The 21,285-nt window shown below is 39.8% G+C and overlaps 1 protein-coding gene across 14 annotated transcripts in view; it reads right to left on the bottom strand.

The window, feature by feature from the left end:
* Positions 1-21,285, bottom strand: part of clcn3 (chloride channel 3) — a 52,521-nt gene that overhangs the window by 26,624 nt on the left and 4,612 nt on the right. For 5 of the 14 annotated variants that reach the window (XR_014533833.1, XM_083542679.1, XM_083542684.1 and 2 more), the window contains exon 1: positions 228-478. Coding sequence is in view for 11 of the 14 variants with exons in the window: in XM_083542679.1 (XP_083398805.1) it covers positions 228-309 (82 nt within the window). In the remaining 3 variants the exon portion in view is untranslated. Of the gene's footprint in view, positions 1-227; positions 502-7,241; positions 7,464-10,447; positions 10,624-21,285 lie in introns of those variants that run through there. The other 9 variants (XM_083542683.1, XM_083542673.1, XM_083542681.1 and 6 more) reach the window with 5 other exon arrangements.

The raw sequence follows: 21,285 nt of genomic DNA on the forward strand, positions 1-21,285 counted from the left end.
CACACACACACAGATAATGGTGCATTCACAATGCAGGGGCTGAACAACACGTTGGAAGTGCCAGAACCAGGCGCGTGCACGTACACCCACACGCACGCGCCCGCCCACGTCTGGTAAGGCTGGTAAATAATTAACAGATACGCGCATACCGATGTTGGCAAGTAACGCGCTTCAATAACAACCCTACATTTTAGGAGTGTTACCATTACCCCCCCCCCGAACATTACCTCTCATGCGGATCTCCTGCAGGGGGATCGTGTTCCCACCGCCGTCGTAGGGCAAATAAGGGTCGGCGGATTCGTTCTCCATTACACCGCGCGCGGAGTCAGCAAGCCTACACTTTACGGTCCCTAAAGCTGCTGGCTGCCATGTTCGCCGCAGTCGTTCACACACTATCGGTCCATACGTGTTTGTGCGCGCGCGTGTGTGTGTGTGTGTGTGTCTCCTCCTGACTTTCCCCCTTGTGCACTCGCTCCCTTCTCCTACCGACGACTCGTGATGATGTCATCTATAAGAATAGGCCGCGTTCCAAACCGCGATTTCGAAGCTACCATTTTCGCCAGTGCGTAGTGAATCGTCAGAAAATAAACAAAAGCGTTTCAAAGTGCATTGTGGGAACATCAATATTAAATACTCTCCACAGACCGTTTTTTAACACGTGTGTGGATCATTATATAATTCTCCCATGCCGATTAAAACCCCGCAATGTGATTTTGAACAAAGCCAAAGATGTTGGACGAATCCATTACGAAACAATCCGGGGGCGGTCTAAACTTGATTATTTTTCCACTAGGCAGCAATTAGGCAATAGGATAAGGGTTAGTTTTAGAAAGTGTTTAGGTATGTATGTCTTGATGATTCACAGTTCAATAAGAGAAGCTATAAAAGCCTTTAGAGAGCGATGGGAGCAGGACATCTGTGTGTACAGTGACTGTTTGTTGTACTCCTTGGAGCTTTTAACATTGTGTGAAAGTCATGTATAAAGACTGTACAATACTGAGGGGAAAGAGCGCTTTATTAATCCCAAAGGGAAATAGTAATTTATGCTTGGTCAGAACACAGGGTCAGTCAAGGTACAATGCTCCTGGAGCAGATTAAGCAGGTTTAAGGACCATGTTTAAAGCCTCAACAGTGGCAGCTTGGTGGTGCTGGGACCTTACAATCAGGAATCCAAAGCCTTAACCGCCGAACCACAAGGAGTGGAGATGATCTGACCCACTCATGATTACAAAAATTGGTTATCGGATGCCTAAGATCCTTACACTTGCCCATTTTTCCTGCTTTCAACATATCAAGTTCAAGAACTGAATGTTCAAGTTCTGCCAAATATATCACACCGCTTGAAAGGTGTCATTGTAAAGAGATTATCAATGTTCATAAATGGAAAAAAAGCCACTCTAAATCAAACATTTTTCCAGACGTTTCTTTTTCATACTTTCGTGCTGAGTTTGTGTGGATGTCTGGGTGGATATGCAGGGCCTATCAAATATCTAACACAGATTTCAATATTCGAGGGAGTGAAGGGGAGGGAAAAACATTTTTGTTAGTAGGTAGTAGTAACAACTGCATACTTGGAACACCTGTCATTCTGGGAAAAAAAATCAAACCCACTCCTGAAGCCATCAAAAATGGGCCATCTTAAATTGTTAAAAAAACATGTCTGATCCTTACATTTGCCCATTTTCCCTGATTTCAACACATCGACTTTTAGAACTGACTGTTCACTTGCTGTAAATATATCACATCACTTGACAGCTGTCCTTTTAATGAGACAATCAATGTTATTGTGAATGGATGTTGATATACGCTTTATTTGCAGACCAGATGGTTAAGGTTCATGAAGTTTACTAGGCATCTCAAGAACGATTTGGACGGATTTGGACTGTGCTTAATATACAAAGTCTGCTACAATCGCTTATTTAAAACTGCAATTTGCATGAACAGTTCTGCATTTAAATGCCTTTCACTAAACAGTACACCTCAACAATGATGGAACTGTAATGAGTGGACATTGGGTGCCACTATAATGAGGACAGGTTCCCTCTTTTGCATCTGGTTCCTCTCATGGTTTCTTACTTATAACATCTTAGGGAGTTTTTCTTTGCCACAGCCGATACTGGCTCGCTCATTAGGGATAAACTTATAAGGAACAAACTTATAGGCACCAAACTTATACAATCTAACATTTTTGTCTCTTTAAAGATGCTTTGAGACATTGTCTATTGTTAAAAAATAACACTATACAAATAAAACTGAACTGAAATAAATTTTATACATACATAGAATATATAAAAATATTATATATTGTATTCATAGCCAAAAGACAAATTCCTCTAAAGACAATGAAACAATATAAATAAGGTTAAAGTGTGTATATGGAATATAGTAATTTCATTGACACTATACAGGTCAAAGTGTCAAGGGAATATAGGCTCAAAATTCAAATATCGGAACCTGATATCATTTTTTAACCTAATCTTAAAAATAGACTAATCTTCACCAAACCAAATTCACCTGGAGGAAATGAATAAAAAGATGTTAGTTGGTTTGCTTTTTTGACCTTCATTCATCTTGTGTCTGTTTTGGTACATTGCTGTCTCTTCTAGCAGTCTTTTTTTTAAAAAGAAATCATTAAAAAAATAGGGTGAATAAATCTTTAATATGCACTAATACCTTAAAAAGATTTAGTGATTTGTGTGCTGCACATTACTGTTGCATTGTCTCTTTAAGTATGTACTACAACTTAAATACTGTGGAACTTCAAACAGCAGACGGAGGTTTACACGTCTACATGGTGGAACAAGGAAGGTATGTGTAAAGAAGGTGATTTGACTAAAACTATACACCCTGGAAATGCATCTGCACTGCACCAGCTGTTATCTCAAACACATGCAGAAAGAGAGAGAGGGAGAGGATGCAAGGGGGATATTGCACACATCCTAATCTCAATAATGGCCAGAATATTAGCAATAATATTCTACAGTGAAGCAACAAGAACTAACAGCAACATAGCATTACTTTCAAAGCAATTTTCACATCAGATAGGCTTTCTACTTCATTTTAAAATTACCAAAGCTGAATAGGTTCATTCATAAATATCGTCTTTAATACAGCAGCACTGTACTGTACTGTAGTTTATTGATGCTACTTTTTATATCTTTCTTTCTTTCTTTCTTTCTGCTTCTCCCATTAGGGGTTGCCACAGCGGATCATCCGTATTCATGATCTGCATATTTTATTTGGCATGTTTTTATGCTGGATGCCCTTCCTAACGCAACCCTCCTCATTAATCCGGGCTTGGGACCAGCACTAAGAGTGCACTGGCTTGTGCAACCCTAATGGCTAAGGTTGGTTCCCTGAGGAAAACACTTGGGTGTAGGGCTGCAGCTATTGATTATTTTAGTAATCGAGTATACTACCGATTATTCCATCGATTAATCGGATAAGAAGTACTTTTTCATTATTAAAGAGAAATACTAAATAAACAATAGAAAATAAGGCGGGTCTCCTAAAATGGACAAGTCATTTGTTTTCTTTTTTTTTATTTATTTACATTTTATTGCTGAAATCGAATACAAGAATATCTGTGAAAACTACACCCACTTAGTGCAATAAATTGTCGTATTACATCAAAATGCAATTCAAATATATAAAATAAAATACTAATAAAAAAATAAATAATTCAGAGATTACTCTTTTTGTTTTAGTTTTAAATTATTCCAAACTTATTTGCCTTTTTCTTTGGCCTGAATCCTATAGAAGCCTGTTTCTATACTAATAATATAATGATATAATAAAATCAATTAATTAATAAATTATAATAATTTTTCTCACAAATGTGACTTTTCAGACATCAGACATTTCTGGTGCATCTATTGCTAACCATGTTGTCGGGTTGGAAGCTTTTGGTGTATGAACAAGGATTCTCTGCTTCATCTGTCTTGATCCGTCTCCTCCAGAGCTGATTGTTAGACAAAGTTCTCACCAGGGTTTAGAGGCTTAGTTTTGATACAATGCGATTCTATTGATGGTGGCCTATTTTATTTTCAATGTGTAAAGCTCAGCACTACAGAGGGGATGACACCGACCCCAGTTGGCAAAAAATTGGCAAGAATTACGAGAAAAAAAGACAGAATTTCGTTGAAAAAAAATTGCGAGAATTGAAGTGGGAATTGGGAGAAAGAAATTAGGAATTAGGCAAAAAAAAATATGTATTTGGTGGAAATGGGCTTCAATATGAATCTTCTTGCCTCTCGCTGTTTTTTTTCCCCGTTTCTGTATTTTTTTCATTCTTGAGCATCTTCTGTGTTACCTGTTCAGAGCGCTCCAGAGTTTAGCGGGTGGTGCGTCAGTAATAACGGTCCGCAGGGAAACACAATGCTTTTGTATTTTAATTACTGGCGTTATTCAAGGAATAGTTTCAGCACTACTGGGGAGCACCTCAAAAAGTTCCAGTAACAGCAAGGTTTTTATTCCTCAGCAGGTTACCAAAACTAACAAATTATAAACCAGTTTTTACTTTGTAGCCAATTTTTGAGAGGTAAGTATACTTTAAGGTTTTTCTCTGTTCTGGCACCGAGGTGGTGGAATAAACTTCCCCTAGATGTCCGGAGAGTGGAGTCCCTGGCCTACCTCTTCCTGAAACACTTAAATTAGCACTTTCCAGGTTTGCTTTGTAGAATTCAAGAGTTACAGTATATTTATATCGAGTTCGTAATCTTGCGTACAAGTGTAGATTTATTCATTGCTAGAGACTCATAGCACTTTTGCACGTCGCTACAAGGGCGTCTGCTAAATGCTACAAATGTAAATCTATTGTTACATGTAATTGTGTGGAACTTACAGTAGCTATAATAGTCGTTTGCTCAACTCTTCCTGCACGAACGCCTTTGGTGTAAAGATAGAAAGATTAAGTTATACCTTTACCAGTTTCCGCTTCCAATAATTGAAACTGGAGACTCGTTTCATCTTAATAATATTATACATGAACAATTACTCGTTGCCGGAAAATAAAGCGTCTGCCATAAAACCCTGTTTACGAGTTGTTACTATAGTGAAAATACTATTACAAACAAATACTTGTTTAAACAACAACTATGCTGATTTAACACGTCTGATGTACAGGAAATGTAATAAATAAAACCATGCATGTGACCTAAGGAAAGGTTAAATATAAGCAAAATTACTGACCATTTTTAGATCATTAGAGTCCACAACCACGTTATCTGACACATATTTTATAACTGCCGTGTGTACATATTATGTCAAATACCTTGAATAAGCATTTGGAACTGTAATGAAATATATCAGGGGTGTTTGAAACCCAAAATCCACCTTCCTGTCTACACCTCTGCATGACGTGCATGTATTATACAGTGTATTTACATTATTGTATTCTCTCCCTCTTCTGTTCCTTGAGATTCATATCAACGTCCCACTTTCACCTGCATGAGAGGGAAAAAAACACTACTGTATGCAAAACCTTTTTCCAGACGTGGCGTTTCTTTTTCATACTTTCTTACCAAATTTTTGTGTATATGTGCATTGATATGCATCTCTCAACAAATACCTAAACACTGATTTCGGTATTTGGGGGAGTGGAGAGGAAGCTTTTTTGTTGGTGGTAGTACTACCCACTGCTTACTGGGAACATCTATCGTTCTGGAAACGATACCCACTCTACAAACATCTAAAATTGGCCATCATAAATGGTTAAAACGGATCAGATCCTTACCCATTTTTCCTGCTTTCAACACAAGTTTAAGAACAATTATATCGCACCACTTGACGTGTCAATGTTGTCAGTGGGTTCAATGTGATTACGGATCGGTGTTGATATTTTTTTTATATTCATAATCGCATCAATGGTTGTGACACAAGTTACAAAAACGATTTAGAGTTTTTGTGTAAATATAAAGAATACAAGCATGACAGATCATTGCAGCGATCTGAATCAATATATGGTAAAAGTGTGGATATGTAGGAATACGCAGGTCAACCTAAACAACGATTTCAGTATTCGGGGGGAAATAAAAGCCTAAATGGTTAAGTGTGTATTTAAATAGCTCTGCACTTCCAGAAATATATTTCCAGATATAAGAGATTTAAGATAAAGACATATAAGAATATTCATATATCATAACAAACACAAATACACACTGCTCATTGTCTGCAAATCTTGTTACGAACAATTATTTGCTTTTCAAGTAAAAAAAAAAATCCACATCTGTAAATATATAGCTGTGTATATCCTATAGTATCTGTAAATATATAGCTGTGTATATCCTATAGTATCTGTAAATATATAGCTGTGTATATCCTATAGTATCTGTAAATATATAGCTGTGTATATCCCATTGTAAATGAAAAGATGAAAAGTGTATTTGCATACACCACAGATTTCCTGACCTTTACATTTCATTCCTATAAACCTGATGAACCAGATAACCAGCTTCTCAAGACTCGTTACAACAGTGTGTGTGTGTGTGTGTGTGTGTGTGTGTGTGTGTGTGTGTGTGTGTGTGTGTGTGTGTGTGTGTGTTTATTTTCACAAATCAGACTTAATACACTCACATGCATCCCAAAAGCCTAAAAGCCGCTTTCTGGTGAATCACAACAAGTCGAGCCGAGCGCATTTGTAAAAGGTCACATTCACAACATTATTGTGAAGGTGGAGGATTTTTGTCTGGATGGCCTCAGTATTGTACATATAACCTAAATAGGTCCATGTGACCCCCCGATCTCACCAGGATCCCACTAGCAGCTGTGTTGTAAGATCAGACAAACACCTCAAGGCCACTGATGTCTGTTGAACTCAGTGGGGATGGATGGACAGAATGTTGATCTAAAAGCATGGGTCCAAGCTGTCTAAACATATTCAATTCTTTTCTCTGTAGCCTTCTTTCTATTCCCTGTGTTGCCAGGTAACAGTACTCTGGCAGTGATGTCACGCATCACTTTGGCCATGTCTCAAACCGAGACAGCTAGTTCACCTTCGAGATCAAGTGATACCATGACTCACACACTCCAACACATCTGCTCTCTCACTTTCGCTTGAAAAGAGGAAGGAAACTCTACACCTGCAAGTGACCACCCTGAACCCTACATCCTTCAAACGTTGAAATACAGCGAAAACGATTCATGCGTTCACATACACAGTCAACAAAATGACAAGTCAAACTTCTCAGATGAAGAGAGCTGCTAAGCAAGTTTTTTTTTCAGCTGTCATCAGGGTTACGTACTTCTCCTGGAGTGAGGCGCAGTATGGTCCATTCCATCACCTTCGGCCATGTCGGCGGCGATTCTCTTTCCTCGACATGCGCACGCTCAGAAATCATCCCATGTTGTTCTCAGTAAATGGACAAACTTTGGCATCTGGAGTGAGACTCGAGTGCCTCGTCACACAAGGAAGCTCGAGGGCTGCCAGAGAGAATAAAGCAAGCGGATAGGGCAGAGATTGTTGAGTGACGGTGTAAGCCGACACCCCTCGGTTGCGCAAGAACAAAGGCCAGGCCATGCCACCGATCCTGCGAACAATGGCTCTGCTATGTGATCGTTGGTCTGCTGATGAATTAGCAACTTAATGAAGAAATGGCAAAGCCAAATGTTTATATAATTCCTCAGACACAAGCGTTGGAAAAATACTTTCAGTACGGAGCATTAGACAGCATTGAATTATCAATAGGCCAATGCAGATACAAGCACTTGACTAAATATTAACTATGTGACACACAGAGATCACAGATCAGGCTCTGTGACTGGGTTACATCATTTTTTATTGCAATGTTGGGAAAAAAAGCAAGACTTCTTTTGAAAGTGCTGACTTTGTGGTGATTTTTGTCTCATAAGAAAGAGAGAGAAAAAGAAACAACGAGATACAATGGGTTATACAGTATTTCTTATTAAAATGACCTAGTATTTGTTTTGATAGTCAACCTGCCCTGTGATAGCCATTGCTTTTACTGGAATAAGTACGGTTGAGAACTTTAAGTTTATTCCATAAATAATCAACAAAAAAAATGAGGGCTGAATAAGTTATTTCTCTTACTGTAGCAGATGTTTCCATAAAGTCCACAAGATACAGTAATAACTGAATGTACACAAGATCAAAGGTTTACACATGCTTGGAAACTTCAACGCTGGGTTGTGTTTATATGGTTTGCCCTGAGCAGGTAAACTGGCCATTCTTCTTGAGAAAACCATCCAGCACAGACACACTATTCTCCAGAATCCTTTGTATATTTAACAACTATTTTAACTGTGACTACGCACTTTTGAGATCCACCTGTTCTAACCTTTCGTAACCGAAGGTTTTGTCCCCAACTACAAAAAGAGAAAAACATCCATTCATTTAAAACCAGGGGGTGTAAACTTTTGACAGGTTGAACAGCGTAAATTGTTATTTAGTTGTTTGCCTTCTTGAGAATCAATGTATGTTTTCTCATTTTTGTAATAGCTGTTTATGAGTCCTTCAGTTGTCCTATACAGAAGATGATGGAAAAGCAAATAATGTTCTTGTAATGCAGTTCCTGGAGAAATCTACTTAAGAAGCACTGGCAGTTTTAAGCAGCTGCTCAGAACAAATAATGCACTCATGAACAACTATCACAAAACATGTAAAAACTATCCATGTATCAACAATGTACATCTGTGTAAATTAACCTGTTGTCCAATAAAAGCAAACATTTTGGTACTATTTCCGAATCCAATTGCAGTGTATTTTCAGGTACATTCAGTCACGATTTCCCCGTAATTGAGAAATTTGAGACAGGAAGTGTAACTAATCCCATTATCCACCACCTCTGAGACATATGATTTCTAAAAATGAATAGTTTTGGTAACTTAATCAGTTTTTCAACTATATTGTAATGAAGCAGCTGTTTGGGGGCAGCAAGGACACAATGTTGAGTCTCTCTCTGACTGAATGTGTAATGTAATGGATCAGTGTGGACACATACACAGAGCTCTGTGTTATAAGAAAACACAGAATGAAGACACTGTACATGGAAAAGAAAGAGGAGTCTTGTAGTCTGACCTGCAGCAGCAAACTCAATTGTGTCCAAAATGCCTTGAGCTAAAAGAATTGAATTGCATACATAAACACCAATCTCTCACAGCTACTGCCCTGATGAGCAGATACCTAAATGTGGTGGCAATTAAAAAAATATATATTGTGCAGGGGTGAAAAAAAAGGACGGAGAAACTGTAGTGAAGTTAAAAGTATGTGGACTGTTAAAAGGAGCAGTAATTTTGGAGACAAAACTCCATACAGGTCACAGTATTTTTGTCAAAAAGTGTTTTAATTTAAAAGTGAATATTTTAACTACAGAAAAGATCACAAGTTCATCATGTCTGACCCTGCATAGCTAGTAGCTAGTCATAAGGTCTGTCATAAGGACAATAACTCTTACTTAGAATCTGTTTTTCTGAAACCTTCCTAACTCCAATAAAACGCATTGTTAACTAATAAAAACAAAAGTAATTAATAATCGTAAAAAGTAAGTCTTATTCGAATTTCTAACAAGGTCTTATCTCAACCAGAGTTCCTGCTAAGTGTAAACACACAATATTGACATTTTATAATGCATCTGTCCTGTGACCTGCTTTTGCCAGAAGGCTCATAAAAAAGCCAAACAGACACCTGTAAAGGAACCCTGAAAAGAAAATATTTGCATCCTTTACAGTTCACAAAACCTATTATATGGAACTTTCTAGAAAGTTTAACTGAAAGAGGGAGGTGAGTGTGAAACTCACCAGTGGAAATCCCAGGAAATGGCAATATATCAGATGGATAAATGGGTGGATGGATGGATGGATGGATGGATGGATGGATGGATGGATGGATGGGAAAATAAATAAATGGCTAGATGAGTGGCTTGGTGGATGGATGGATGGATGGATGTATGTATGTATGAAAGGATGGATGGATGGATGAAAGGATGGATGGATGGACGGGAAAATAAATAAATGGCTGGATAAGTGGCTTGATGGATGGATGAATGGATGGATGGATGTATGTATGAAAGGATGGATGGATGGATGTATGTATGTATGAAAGGATGGATGGATGGATGGATGGATGGATGGATGGATGGATGGATGGATAGATAGATGAATGGATGGATAGGAAAATTATTAACTGGCTGGAAGAGTGTTTAGAGGAATGGATGGATGGATGGATGGATGGATGGATGGATGGATGGATGGATGGATGGATGGATGGAGGAACGAATGGATGGATGTATAAATGTATTTATAGATGGATTAATGGATTGGAAAATGAATAAATGGCTGGATGAGTGGCTTGATGGACTGATGGATGGATGGATGGCTGGACGGGAAAATAAATGAGTAACAATGTAAATGGTATGGGATTGGTAGGATGAATGGATGGATGTTTGGATGATGACTTCAAAAAGGATGAATGGCTAAATGAATGTACTCGCACCTGGAGAAGCGTCTCCATCCAGGAGGTTGTCGTCCTCGGTGGTGTGGAAGTCCATGATGATGCCGGCGCCATCGAGTAGCTCCTCGTCACTGCTGGCGCTGGTGATGCTGTTGTAGCTGTTCCTGCAGTAGCCTCTGTTAAACAGCTGCTCCGACTCCATTTAGATTTGTGGCGCCCTGAGAAACCCAACACACACATACACACACACATATTTGAGATTTTGTCAAGCATTTAAGTCTTGTATATCTGTATATCTAAGTCTTGTATATTGTATATTCGCTAAGGAGAAGGCTGACTTCTCCTGAAGCACAGCTGGCTAAATGAGCCATACACAATAAAGCTACTTGATATAATAGGTGTTTTTTCACACCCATGATAATGAGGTGCTGGTATTCTGGTCCCTTGGTCCTTAGGTACTTTATTTATATTGTCATAAATACACAGACTGCATTCTTAATATCTAATCTGTACCACAATTAACTATTCAATGATTTAAGTTTGTTCTTTCTTGGACAATGTTTTGTTTTGTGACTGCTTAATCATTTCACAATCAGTGCATGATCAACCATTTAAAATATACAATAGACATTTAAAGCTGTTTAAGAAATAATATGATGCCCTACAGTGCTATTTCACTCAGTGTTGTAAACGGAAAAATCATTTGCTTCAAATAGTGACAGGTCACGTCTCATTTATTATTACTGGAAGCTACACATGCCACGCCCCCTTTACTGAGCTTGACAAGAATAGAGGCTATACAGGTTTATGTACAGGTTTCTCTAAGGACATACATGAGGTATATATACTTAGAGTGTGTAAGGATTTGACATGATCAAATGTACAGCACTTATTTCTATAGTTTACACTGAATATAATACAAATGTACATTTTCCTGACAGACCTTTTGGTTTATATACTACTACAATCACACAGTCTAACCAAACACAATGTAAAAACAGGAATTCAGACTTTTACACATGGGGTGTAAAACTAAAAGCAGGGGAATGAATTGCCACAAAACATTTACAGCAATTCAAATCCATAATGTGCAAACCAAAAGGCGAGAGGATAACCAAAGATAAACCTCATACACTGTGACCGACATACACATACACAGACACTACACCACCACATACATCACACACTTATAGTTCTAAATAATAGTGATACGTGACTAACAGATTCATTTGTACCTTCAGTTTACTAGTTAATTTCTAAACACATTCCAGCTATTTCCTCACACACAGTTTTACATTTCCTCATACAGTGTCCACAGGACAACTGAAGCATTACTCCTTCAGAATTAATCTCATTTTGATTTTGACAAAAAACTTGTTGACAGAACTGAGAGCAAAGCATTGGCTCAGCATCACCCCCTACTGGACCCGAGACCAATTCTCACCTGAACCCGAAATTTTACACAAGCCACCCTGTCTTTCTGTCTTTCTGTCTCTCCGTCTCGCCACAATGAAGCCACCTTCACATCTGCCAAAGTGACATCAAGTGTTGTTGTTTTTTTTACTTTCTGTCTAATCAAGTCACAACTCAGGGACAAGTGGAAAACACAAACATGAAGAACAGAGTGACAGTGACAAACCCTGTGTTCCTGGTGATGAATATTAGGTATATAAGCTTTACAATATGTTGATCCACAGTATTTAGATTGTTCAAAAATTATTTGACTTTCTTTAATGATGGCTACAAATTGTCAGTCACTTTTTTTTGTCAAATTTTCTTTCTTTAAATTTACAGCAAATGAACCACCTCCTCATTAAAACCACACCCTTATGATCTGAGATCAACCAAATTGTATTTTCAGCAAGACTAATGTTAATAAATCAAATTTAACTGAAACTAATAAATCAATGTCATACTTATATACTTATACTGGCTAACCCTGGTTATAGTGTGGATTGCAAGAGCCAGTTTGAAAATCAGTTTAAAAAAAGCCACCATTGTGTTCACATGGAAGAACAGTTGCTATTTTCTCCTACACCGTTCAGGTAAACAGTCATAACACAGGACACCTTTGAGAGACGTCCTGTACCTCTTTTCACATAAACATGTTTGCAATCATGAGCCATTTTTCAAAGGCTCACAAAGACAAAGAACCACATTCTCTGAACAGCGACTTGTACGAAATAAACACAGATGAAAGAGTAATTACTAAAAATGTGATAGAAACTCAGAAAAAGCTCAGCTCTAATAGCAGATCGTATTTCAAACGCTTACAAGTACATTCAGTGGGTGGATGAAAAAAGTGAGGCAATATTCATCTTGAAGTCTCTCTGCGGCTGTAATCTCTCATCTTAATGCTCTCCAACAATAATCTGCAGCCTGACTCTTGGGAGTGATTATTTCCCCCAAACCCCCTTCATTCTCTTTTTCTCTCTCTCTATCTCTCTCTCTCTCTGAGAGATGGACCGTGACTCATCACATGAAGCCTTACAGTCACAAGCCTTGTGCTGGAACAAGTTCAATTAGAATTACAGGAATAATTCTACCACGTGCAGTGCCGGCGTTCTAAACCTGATGCCTTCGTGGGGATCTTGTGATCAGAATTAAGTGAAGGGAAAGAAAAAGAAGCTAAACATTTTTCTACAGTGGATTGCTCTCAGGCCAAATATGAGCCACATACAATCTAAGTATGTGCGGCTTTGGCATGATGTAATACTTTATCTATGTGTAAAACTATCAAAAAAATAAAATAAAATGATACCGTTTGATTCAATTCATTTCAATATGATATGTACAGCACAACAACCATCATGACAAAGCATTTTTACAGAAATCAGGATATGGATTGAACAATCCAGAAACAACAATAGCAAGAAAAATCTCCATCATTAGAGATCTCATTAGGAAGAAACCTTATTATCATCTGTGATAAAAGGTTGTTCCGATTAATCATTCACTAAAGAATGGTATAGAATTTGTAACTCTGTATAACTCTTCACACTGTTCATGTGGGATCATCAGCATCACATGAGGCGGAAAATGGACAACGCCTGACCCTTCACTCCAAACATGTTAAATGCATAAAGATAAAAACAGATATATAGATGAGTTTGTCGATTTACACTAGATTAAAAAAAATTATACTGGCTGATATCCGATTAATCAAAAAAAAATTTTTTTTAATGGATTCTGGATTAAAAAAACAACAAAAAAACTAAATAAAAAAAAAGACATAACACTTCATGTAAAATAGTACTGATCTTTATACCAAGAAAAAAAACAGTTCCGAATCATGAAAATTTGTTAAATGAAATTTGACTTCTTCTTCTTCTTCTTTCGGCTGCTCCCATTAGGGGTCGCCACAGCGGATCATCCGTCTCCATACCACCCTGTCCTCTATATCTGCCTCTTTTACACCAACTACCTGCATGTCTTCCCTCACCACATCCATGAACCTCCTCCTTGGCCTTCCTCTTTTCCTCCTACCTGGTGGCTCCATCATCAGCATTTTTCTACCAATATAATTCATGTCCCTTCTCTGCACATGTCCAAACCATCTTAATCTCGCCTCCCTCACCTTGTCACCAAAACATCCTACATGTGCTGTCCCTCTAATAAACTCATTTCTAATCTTGTCCATCCTCGTCACTCCCAACGAAAACCTCAACATCTTCAGCTCTGCTACCTCCAGCTCCACCTCCTGTCTTTTACTCAATGCCACTGTCTCTAATCCATACAACATCGCAGGTCTCACCACAGTCCTATAAACTTTCCCTTTCATTCTTGCAGATACTCTTCTATCACAAATCACTCCTGTCACTCTTCTCCACCCACTCCACCCTGCCTGCACTCTTTTCTTTACTTCCCTAACACACTCTCCATTACTTTGCACTGTTGACCCCAGGTACCTGAACTCCTCCACCTTCTACACCTCTTCTCCCTGCAACCGCATCACTCCACTGCCCTCCCTCTCATTCACACACATGTACTCTGTCTTACTCCTACTGACTTTCATTCCCCTTCTCTCCAGCGCATATCTCCACCTCTCCAGTCTCTTCTCAACCTGCTCTCTACTCTCACCACAAATCACAATATCATCTGCAAACATCATAGTCCAGGGAGACTCCTGTCTGACCTCGTCCGTCAACCTGTCCATCACCACTGCAAACAGGAAAGGGCTCAGGGCCGATCCTTGATGCAGTCCAACCTTCACCCTGAACCAGTCTGTCGTACCTACTGCACACTTTACTGCCGTCACACTGTCCTCATACATGTCCTGCACCACCCTCACATACTTCTCTGACACACCTGACTTCCTCATACAATACCACAACTCCTCTCTCGGCACCCTGTCGTACGCTTTCTCTAAATCCACAAATACACAATGCAGCTCCTTCTGTCCTTCTCTATACTTCTCCATCAACATCCTCAAAGCAAATAAGGCATCTGTGGTGCTCTTCCTCGGCATGAAACCATACTGTTGCTCACAGATGGTCACCTCTTCTCTTAGCCTGGCTTCCACTACTCTTTCCCATAACTTCATGGTGTGACTGATCAACTTAATTCCCCTGTAGTTACTGCAGGTCTGCACATCTCCCTTATGCTTAAAGATCGGTACCAGCACACTCCTTCTCCATTCCTCAGGCATCCTCTCCCCTTCCAGAATCCTGTTAAACAATCTGGTTAAAAACTCCACTGCCATCTCTCCTAAACATCTCCACGCTTCTACCGGTATGTCATCTGGTCCAACCGACTTTCCATTCTTCATCCTCTTAATCGCTGCTCTTACTTCCTCCTTACTAATCCTATCTACATCCTGCTTCACCAACTCCACATCCTCCAACCTTCTCTCTCTCTGATTTTCCTCATTCATCAGCTGCTCAAAATACTCCCTCCATCTTCTCAACACACTCTCCTCACTAGTCAACACATTTCCCTCTCCATCCTTTATTGCTCTAACTTGCAGTACATCCTTCCCAGCTCGGTCCCTCTGCTTGGCCAATCGGTATAAATCCTTTTCTCCTTCCTTAGTGTCCAACCTCTTATACAGTTCCTCATATGCCTTTTCCTTGGCTTTCGCCACATCCCTTTTAACCTGCTGCCGCATCTCCTTGTACTCCTGCCTACTCTTCTCATCACTCTGTCGATCCCACTTCTGTTTTGCCAATCTCTTTCCCCTAATGCTCTCCTGCACTTCCTCATTCCACCACCACGTCTCCTTGTCTTGCTTTCTATTTCCAGATGTCACACCAAGTACTTTTCTAGCTGCCTCCCTCATCACTCCTGCAGTAGTTGCCCAATCATCCGGCACCTCTTCACCACCACCAAGCCCCTGTCTGACCTCTTCCCTGAACCTCACACTACACTCTTCCTCCTTCAGTTTCCACCATCTTATTCTTCTTTCAAACCTTACTTTCCTCCTCTTCTTCTTCGCCTCCAAAACCATCCTACAGACCACCATCCGATGCTGTCTAGCTACACTGTCCCCCGCCAACACCTTACAGTCTCCAATCTCCAATCTTCAGGTTGCATCTCCTACACAGAAGATAATCCACCTGTGTGCACCTTCCTCCACTCTTATACGTCACCCTATGATCCTCCTTCTTCCTAAAATACGTGTTCACCACTGCCATTTCCAACCTTTTAGCAAAATCTACCACCATCTGCCCTTCCACATTCCTCTCCTTAAAACCATACCTACCCATCACCTCCTCATCACCTCTGTTCCCTTCACCTACATGCCCATTAAAGTCTGCCCCAATCACCAATCGTTCTTTCCTAGGTACACCATCTACCACTTCATCTAATTCACTCCAGAATCTTTCTTTCTCCTCCATCTTACAGCCAACTTGTGGAGCATAGGCACTGATGACATTTATCATCATCCCTTCAACTTCCACCTTCACGATCATCACCCTATCAGAAACTCTCTTCACCTCCACTACACTCTTACTGTACGCTTCCTTCAGAATCACCCCTACACCATTTCTCTTCCCATCCACACCATGATAAAACAGTTTAAACCCACCTCCAATGTTCCTGGCCTTACTCCCTTTCCACTTGGTCTCCTGAACACACAACACATCTACCTTTCTCCTCTCCATCATATCAGCTATCTCTCTCCCTTTACCAGTCATAGTACCAACATTTAAAGTACCAACCCGAACCTCTACTCTCCTACACTGCTCCTTTTCCTGCCGTCTCTGTAGACGCCTTCCTCCTCTCCTTCTCCTCCTTCGGCCAACAGTAGCCCAATTTCCACCGGTACCCTGTCGGCTAACGATACCTGTGGCGGTCGTTGTTAACTCGAGCCTCGACCGATCCGGTATGAAATTCTCATTTGTGATCCGCATATTTGATTTGGCACATGTTTTACGCTGGATGCCCTTCCTAACGCAACCCTCCCCATTTACCCGGGCTTGGGACCGGCACTAAGAGTACACTGGAATGAAAGTCAGTAGGAGTAAGACAGAGTACATGTGTGTGAATGAGAGGGAGGGCAGTGGAGTGATGCGGTTGCAGGGAGAAGAGGTGGAGAAGGTGGAGGAGTTCAGGTACCTGGGGTCAACAGTGCAAAGTAATGGAGAGTGTGTTAGGGAAGTAAAGAAAAGAGTGCAGGCAGGGTGGAGTGGGTGGAGAAGAGTGACAGGAGTGATTTGTGATAGAAGAGTATCTGCAAGAATGAAAGGGAAAGTTTATAGGACTGTGGTGAGACCTGCGATGTTGTATGGATTAGAGACAGTGGCATTGAGTAAAAGACAGGAGGTGGAGCTGGAGGTAGCGGAGCTGAAGATGTTGAGGTTTTCGTTGGGAGTGACGAGGATGGACAAGATTAGAAATGAGTTTATTAGAGGGACAGCACATGTAGGATGTTATGGTGACAAGGTGAGGGAGGCGAGATTGAGATGGTTTGGACATGTGCAGAGAAGGGACATGAATTATATTGGTAGAAAAATGCTTAAGATGGAGCCACCAGGTAGGAGGAAAAGAGGAAGGCCAAGGAGGAGGTTCATGGATGTGGTGAGGGAAGACATGCAGGTAGTTGGTGTAAAAGAGGCAGATATAGAGGACAGGGTGGTATGGAGACGAATGATCCGCTGTGGCGACCCCTAATGGGAGCAGCCGAAAGAAGAAGAAGAAGAAGAAGATATAAACTGTGTTACCTTGCCTTGTCAACTGCATGATTAAATACAAAAAAATTATCCGATAACCTCCGATAAGATTATTAATTTCCATAGTCATCATCTATATGATTACTACACATATTCAAATTTCCTGTGAAAAAACACTATTTAAGACAACAGAGCAGCTATGAAGCCAAATCACTATTCATTCATTTTCATTAGTTTTAGTCTGCTCATGGTCCTAAACAATAATTCCCTTATTCAATAATATAAGGTTCAGCTTGAGGGAACTTACCTCAGTACTACTACTTTAAAATTGAAAAAAAAGAAGTAAAAAAAGCTAGATCAGGTTTAACGTACAAAGGCATTAAACGTAATTTATGTAATTTAATTCAAGCTCTCTGGCACTTGAAGAACGCTGTAACAGGACTGACCCTTGACCATCACTACTTTAACAGAGCAGGACAGTTTAACCCAGCCAAAGGAATCTCGGCTCAGCCGTGATTCCTATAGGGAATACACTCAAATCATTTTATTTTCTATAATTCTATGCTTAAGCATAACACGAATTGTAAATATCTTCTTCATGTATTTGGCGGCATGAAGTTTGTGAAAGTCTGGGAAAAACCCAGAAAAAATCCATAAATTAAAAATCCGTCTTATAGTCCCTATTTTCCTGACTATAAGCCGGATTTTTAATTCATGGATCAAACTTGAGCTGCACGGCATCGGGAGAAAATCTTCACCGATGTTGATTTTTAAACGCACGACGATGCTAAAAGATAAACTCCAGAGAGAAATTGTTGTGAAAGGAAGGAGGAAGACAGTGAACAATGACTTTCTTGGTAGGCTACTGTTTAGATACAAGCCGTGTAACAGACACTGTCTTTCATTAAAGCCTGTGTAAAGTTCATTAGTTTCAGTGTAGACACCTGCAGCTTATAAACAGGTGCGGATTATTTATGTTCAAAATAAAAATCTTAAAAATTTAAATTCTAATCAAAATTCAGTGGGTGCGGCTTATATTTGGGTCGCTTAATAGTCCGGAAATTACGGTAAATGTGTCACAATTTTATTAACAATAATGAAATGCTGAATGAAACATTTTATTAAATGTGATTATTCTATATGTATTTATGTCAGATTTTTATCATACCCAAACAAAACTTTATTCTTGGAGAGGTTTTCCATGCGATCTACGATGCCCATGGTGCCTTTTCTGATCAGGGAAGAATCACACAGTACACAGAATGGCGCATATGTTCTTCTTCTGTTTAATGCAAATAACAGACATGTATATATACACACTGGAAAATACCTGACATAAAACTGTTTCCTGATTGGGTAAAAAGACATAATAACCTGAGCCCAGATAAAGACTTCCTGTATACCTCACATACTCACATCATAAAGACCCTATAGACACTGAACAGACAAAATAGGCATGTGTTTAGAGAAAAAGTGTGAGAACCATCTTAACACTAACAATTTATTACCTGCATTTTTCTTTATAGCAATTTTACTACATAGAAGTAAAAGAAGTTTGAAGTTAGAAGAAGTTTGTGAGCAAACCTACAATATATGGACAAATGTATTGGGAATGTTTCCTCCTTAAACTTTTCCCACAAAGTTGGAGGCACACAATTGGTTAGGATGTCTTTATATTCAGTAGCATTCAATTTTCCATTCACCAGGAACCCATGTTTCAGCATGACATTGCCCCTGTGCGCAAAGCCAGCTCCATAAAGATGTGCTTTACATGGGTTGGAGTGGAAGATCTCCTGCTATAGAGCTCTGACCTGAAAACTATTGATTACCTTTGAAATGAATTAGAACACCGACTGCACCCCAGGCCTGCTCACCTCACCTACATCAGCTAACACCCTTGTGTGTGATCATCACCAATCTCCACAAGCCTAACCAAAATCTAGTGGAACATCTTCCCAGAAGAGTGGAGGTTATTATAATAGCAAATGGGGACTAAATGTGTCTGGGTTGTTCCATAAAGCAGTGACAAACAAACTCAGCACTGTGTAATATTTCAGAGCTGCACCTGAATGACCATTTCAGTATAAAGCATTTCCATAACAAAACATTATCTGAATCCATACTGAGCATGTACACCATAAAATCAGCACAGCTCTGGTCAATCATCCTTAATGCTTTATCGAAATCCAGTCAGGGACACGAAGCTCGTCCTGCCACGTCTCTGTCTGATGTATTCAGAGGATAGAAATCGACTACAACCTCCACCATGAGTGATGATCATTTTACCATGGCAACCCAGGAGCAGTGAGGAGGCGAGAGCGAGAAAAGGTGTGTAAAGGGATTAGAGAGGCGCCTGATAAAGCAAGGCAACGTTACGCACCGACAAATTGATCTATGCTGGAGGAAAGTGATCGCGTTTCACCTGCTTTCATGTAGGCGTGTCATCAGTTTACAAAAAGGAACGGAGCACAGAAGGTTGTATTTTGGCTGAAATTTGAGTATGCGGTCAAACTTTTCATGGACTATTTATACTGTATCCACTGGTGAAACCGGTAGCTTTACAAAACATCACCTGAATACTCGGGTCACCTCTTACCCCTGCGCTCAGGCACATACACCAGAGTCAGAGATGAATCAGCAGTTTCAGAAGCGCCTGAAACACTCATCACTAATGCAAGGCTAATAATCAACTGTGTGTAATGAGAAGCTGAATTTCCCATCCGATGTGATATGATGGTGTCTTGATATGATATTCAATAGAGAAAAATAAGCTACGTGTGTTCTAGGTTTCTATTTTCCATTTAAAAATTATTGTAAAAAGCAAATGTTGTGTGTTCCAACCAAACACAGATAATTACACAAGCTCTAGAACTGTACATAAAAAGACAGGTCCCATTTAAATATAAAAATCCCAATTTGGCAGAGAGGATCGTGACCCTTAAAAGCCTGTTAGTGAGGCGCTAGATGACGTGTCTGAAGTCGCACAGTTCTCAGTAGCTCAAACACTGTGTTCTCCTCTATAATGAGTAGAAACTCAAAACTGCGTCCTCTAACAACTGCCAAGCCATCGACTCAAGTATCGAAATGATACGGTACGACGGAGCGTCACGATGTAAATAACCCCATTCCAAACACATTCCAAACACATTTCAGCAACAACATGCCATCCACAAGTAAGAATGATTAAAAGCTACATCACAAAATGCCATGCGATGACAATTTATAATTAACATTATATTAAAACTTTTGCCTGAGGAATGGAGAAGGAGTGTGCTGGTACTGGTTTTTAGCCTGCAGCCTGCAGTAACTACAGGAGAATTAAGTTGATCAGTCACACCATGAAGTTGTGGGAAAGAGAAGTGGAAGTATGGTTTTATGGTTTCATGCCAAGGAAGAGCACTACAGATGCATTATTTGCTTTGAGGATGTTGATGGAGAAGTATAGAGAATACCAGTAGGAGTTGCATTGTGTATTTGTGGATTTAGAGAAAGCGTACGACAGGGTGCCAAGAGAGGAGTTGTGGTATTGTATGAGGAAGTCAGGTGTGCCAGAGAAGTATGTGAGGGTGGTGCAGGACATGTATGAGGACAGTGTGACAGCAGTGAAGTGTGCAGCAGGAACGACAAACTGGTTCAAGGTGAAGGCTGGACTCCATCAAGGATCGGCCCTGAGCCCTTTCCTGTTTGCAGTGGGGATGGACAGGTTGATGTTTTGGACTATGATGTTTGTGGATGATATTGTGATTTGTGGTGAGAGTAGGGAGCAGG

Source organism: Silurus aristotelis, assembly GCF_946808225.1.
Source record: "Silurus aristotelis genome assembly, chromosome: 5".
NCBI classification, from domain to species: Eukaryota; Metazoa; Chordata; class Actinopteri; order Siluriformes; family Siluridae; genus Silurus; species Silurus aristotelis.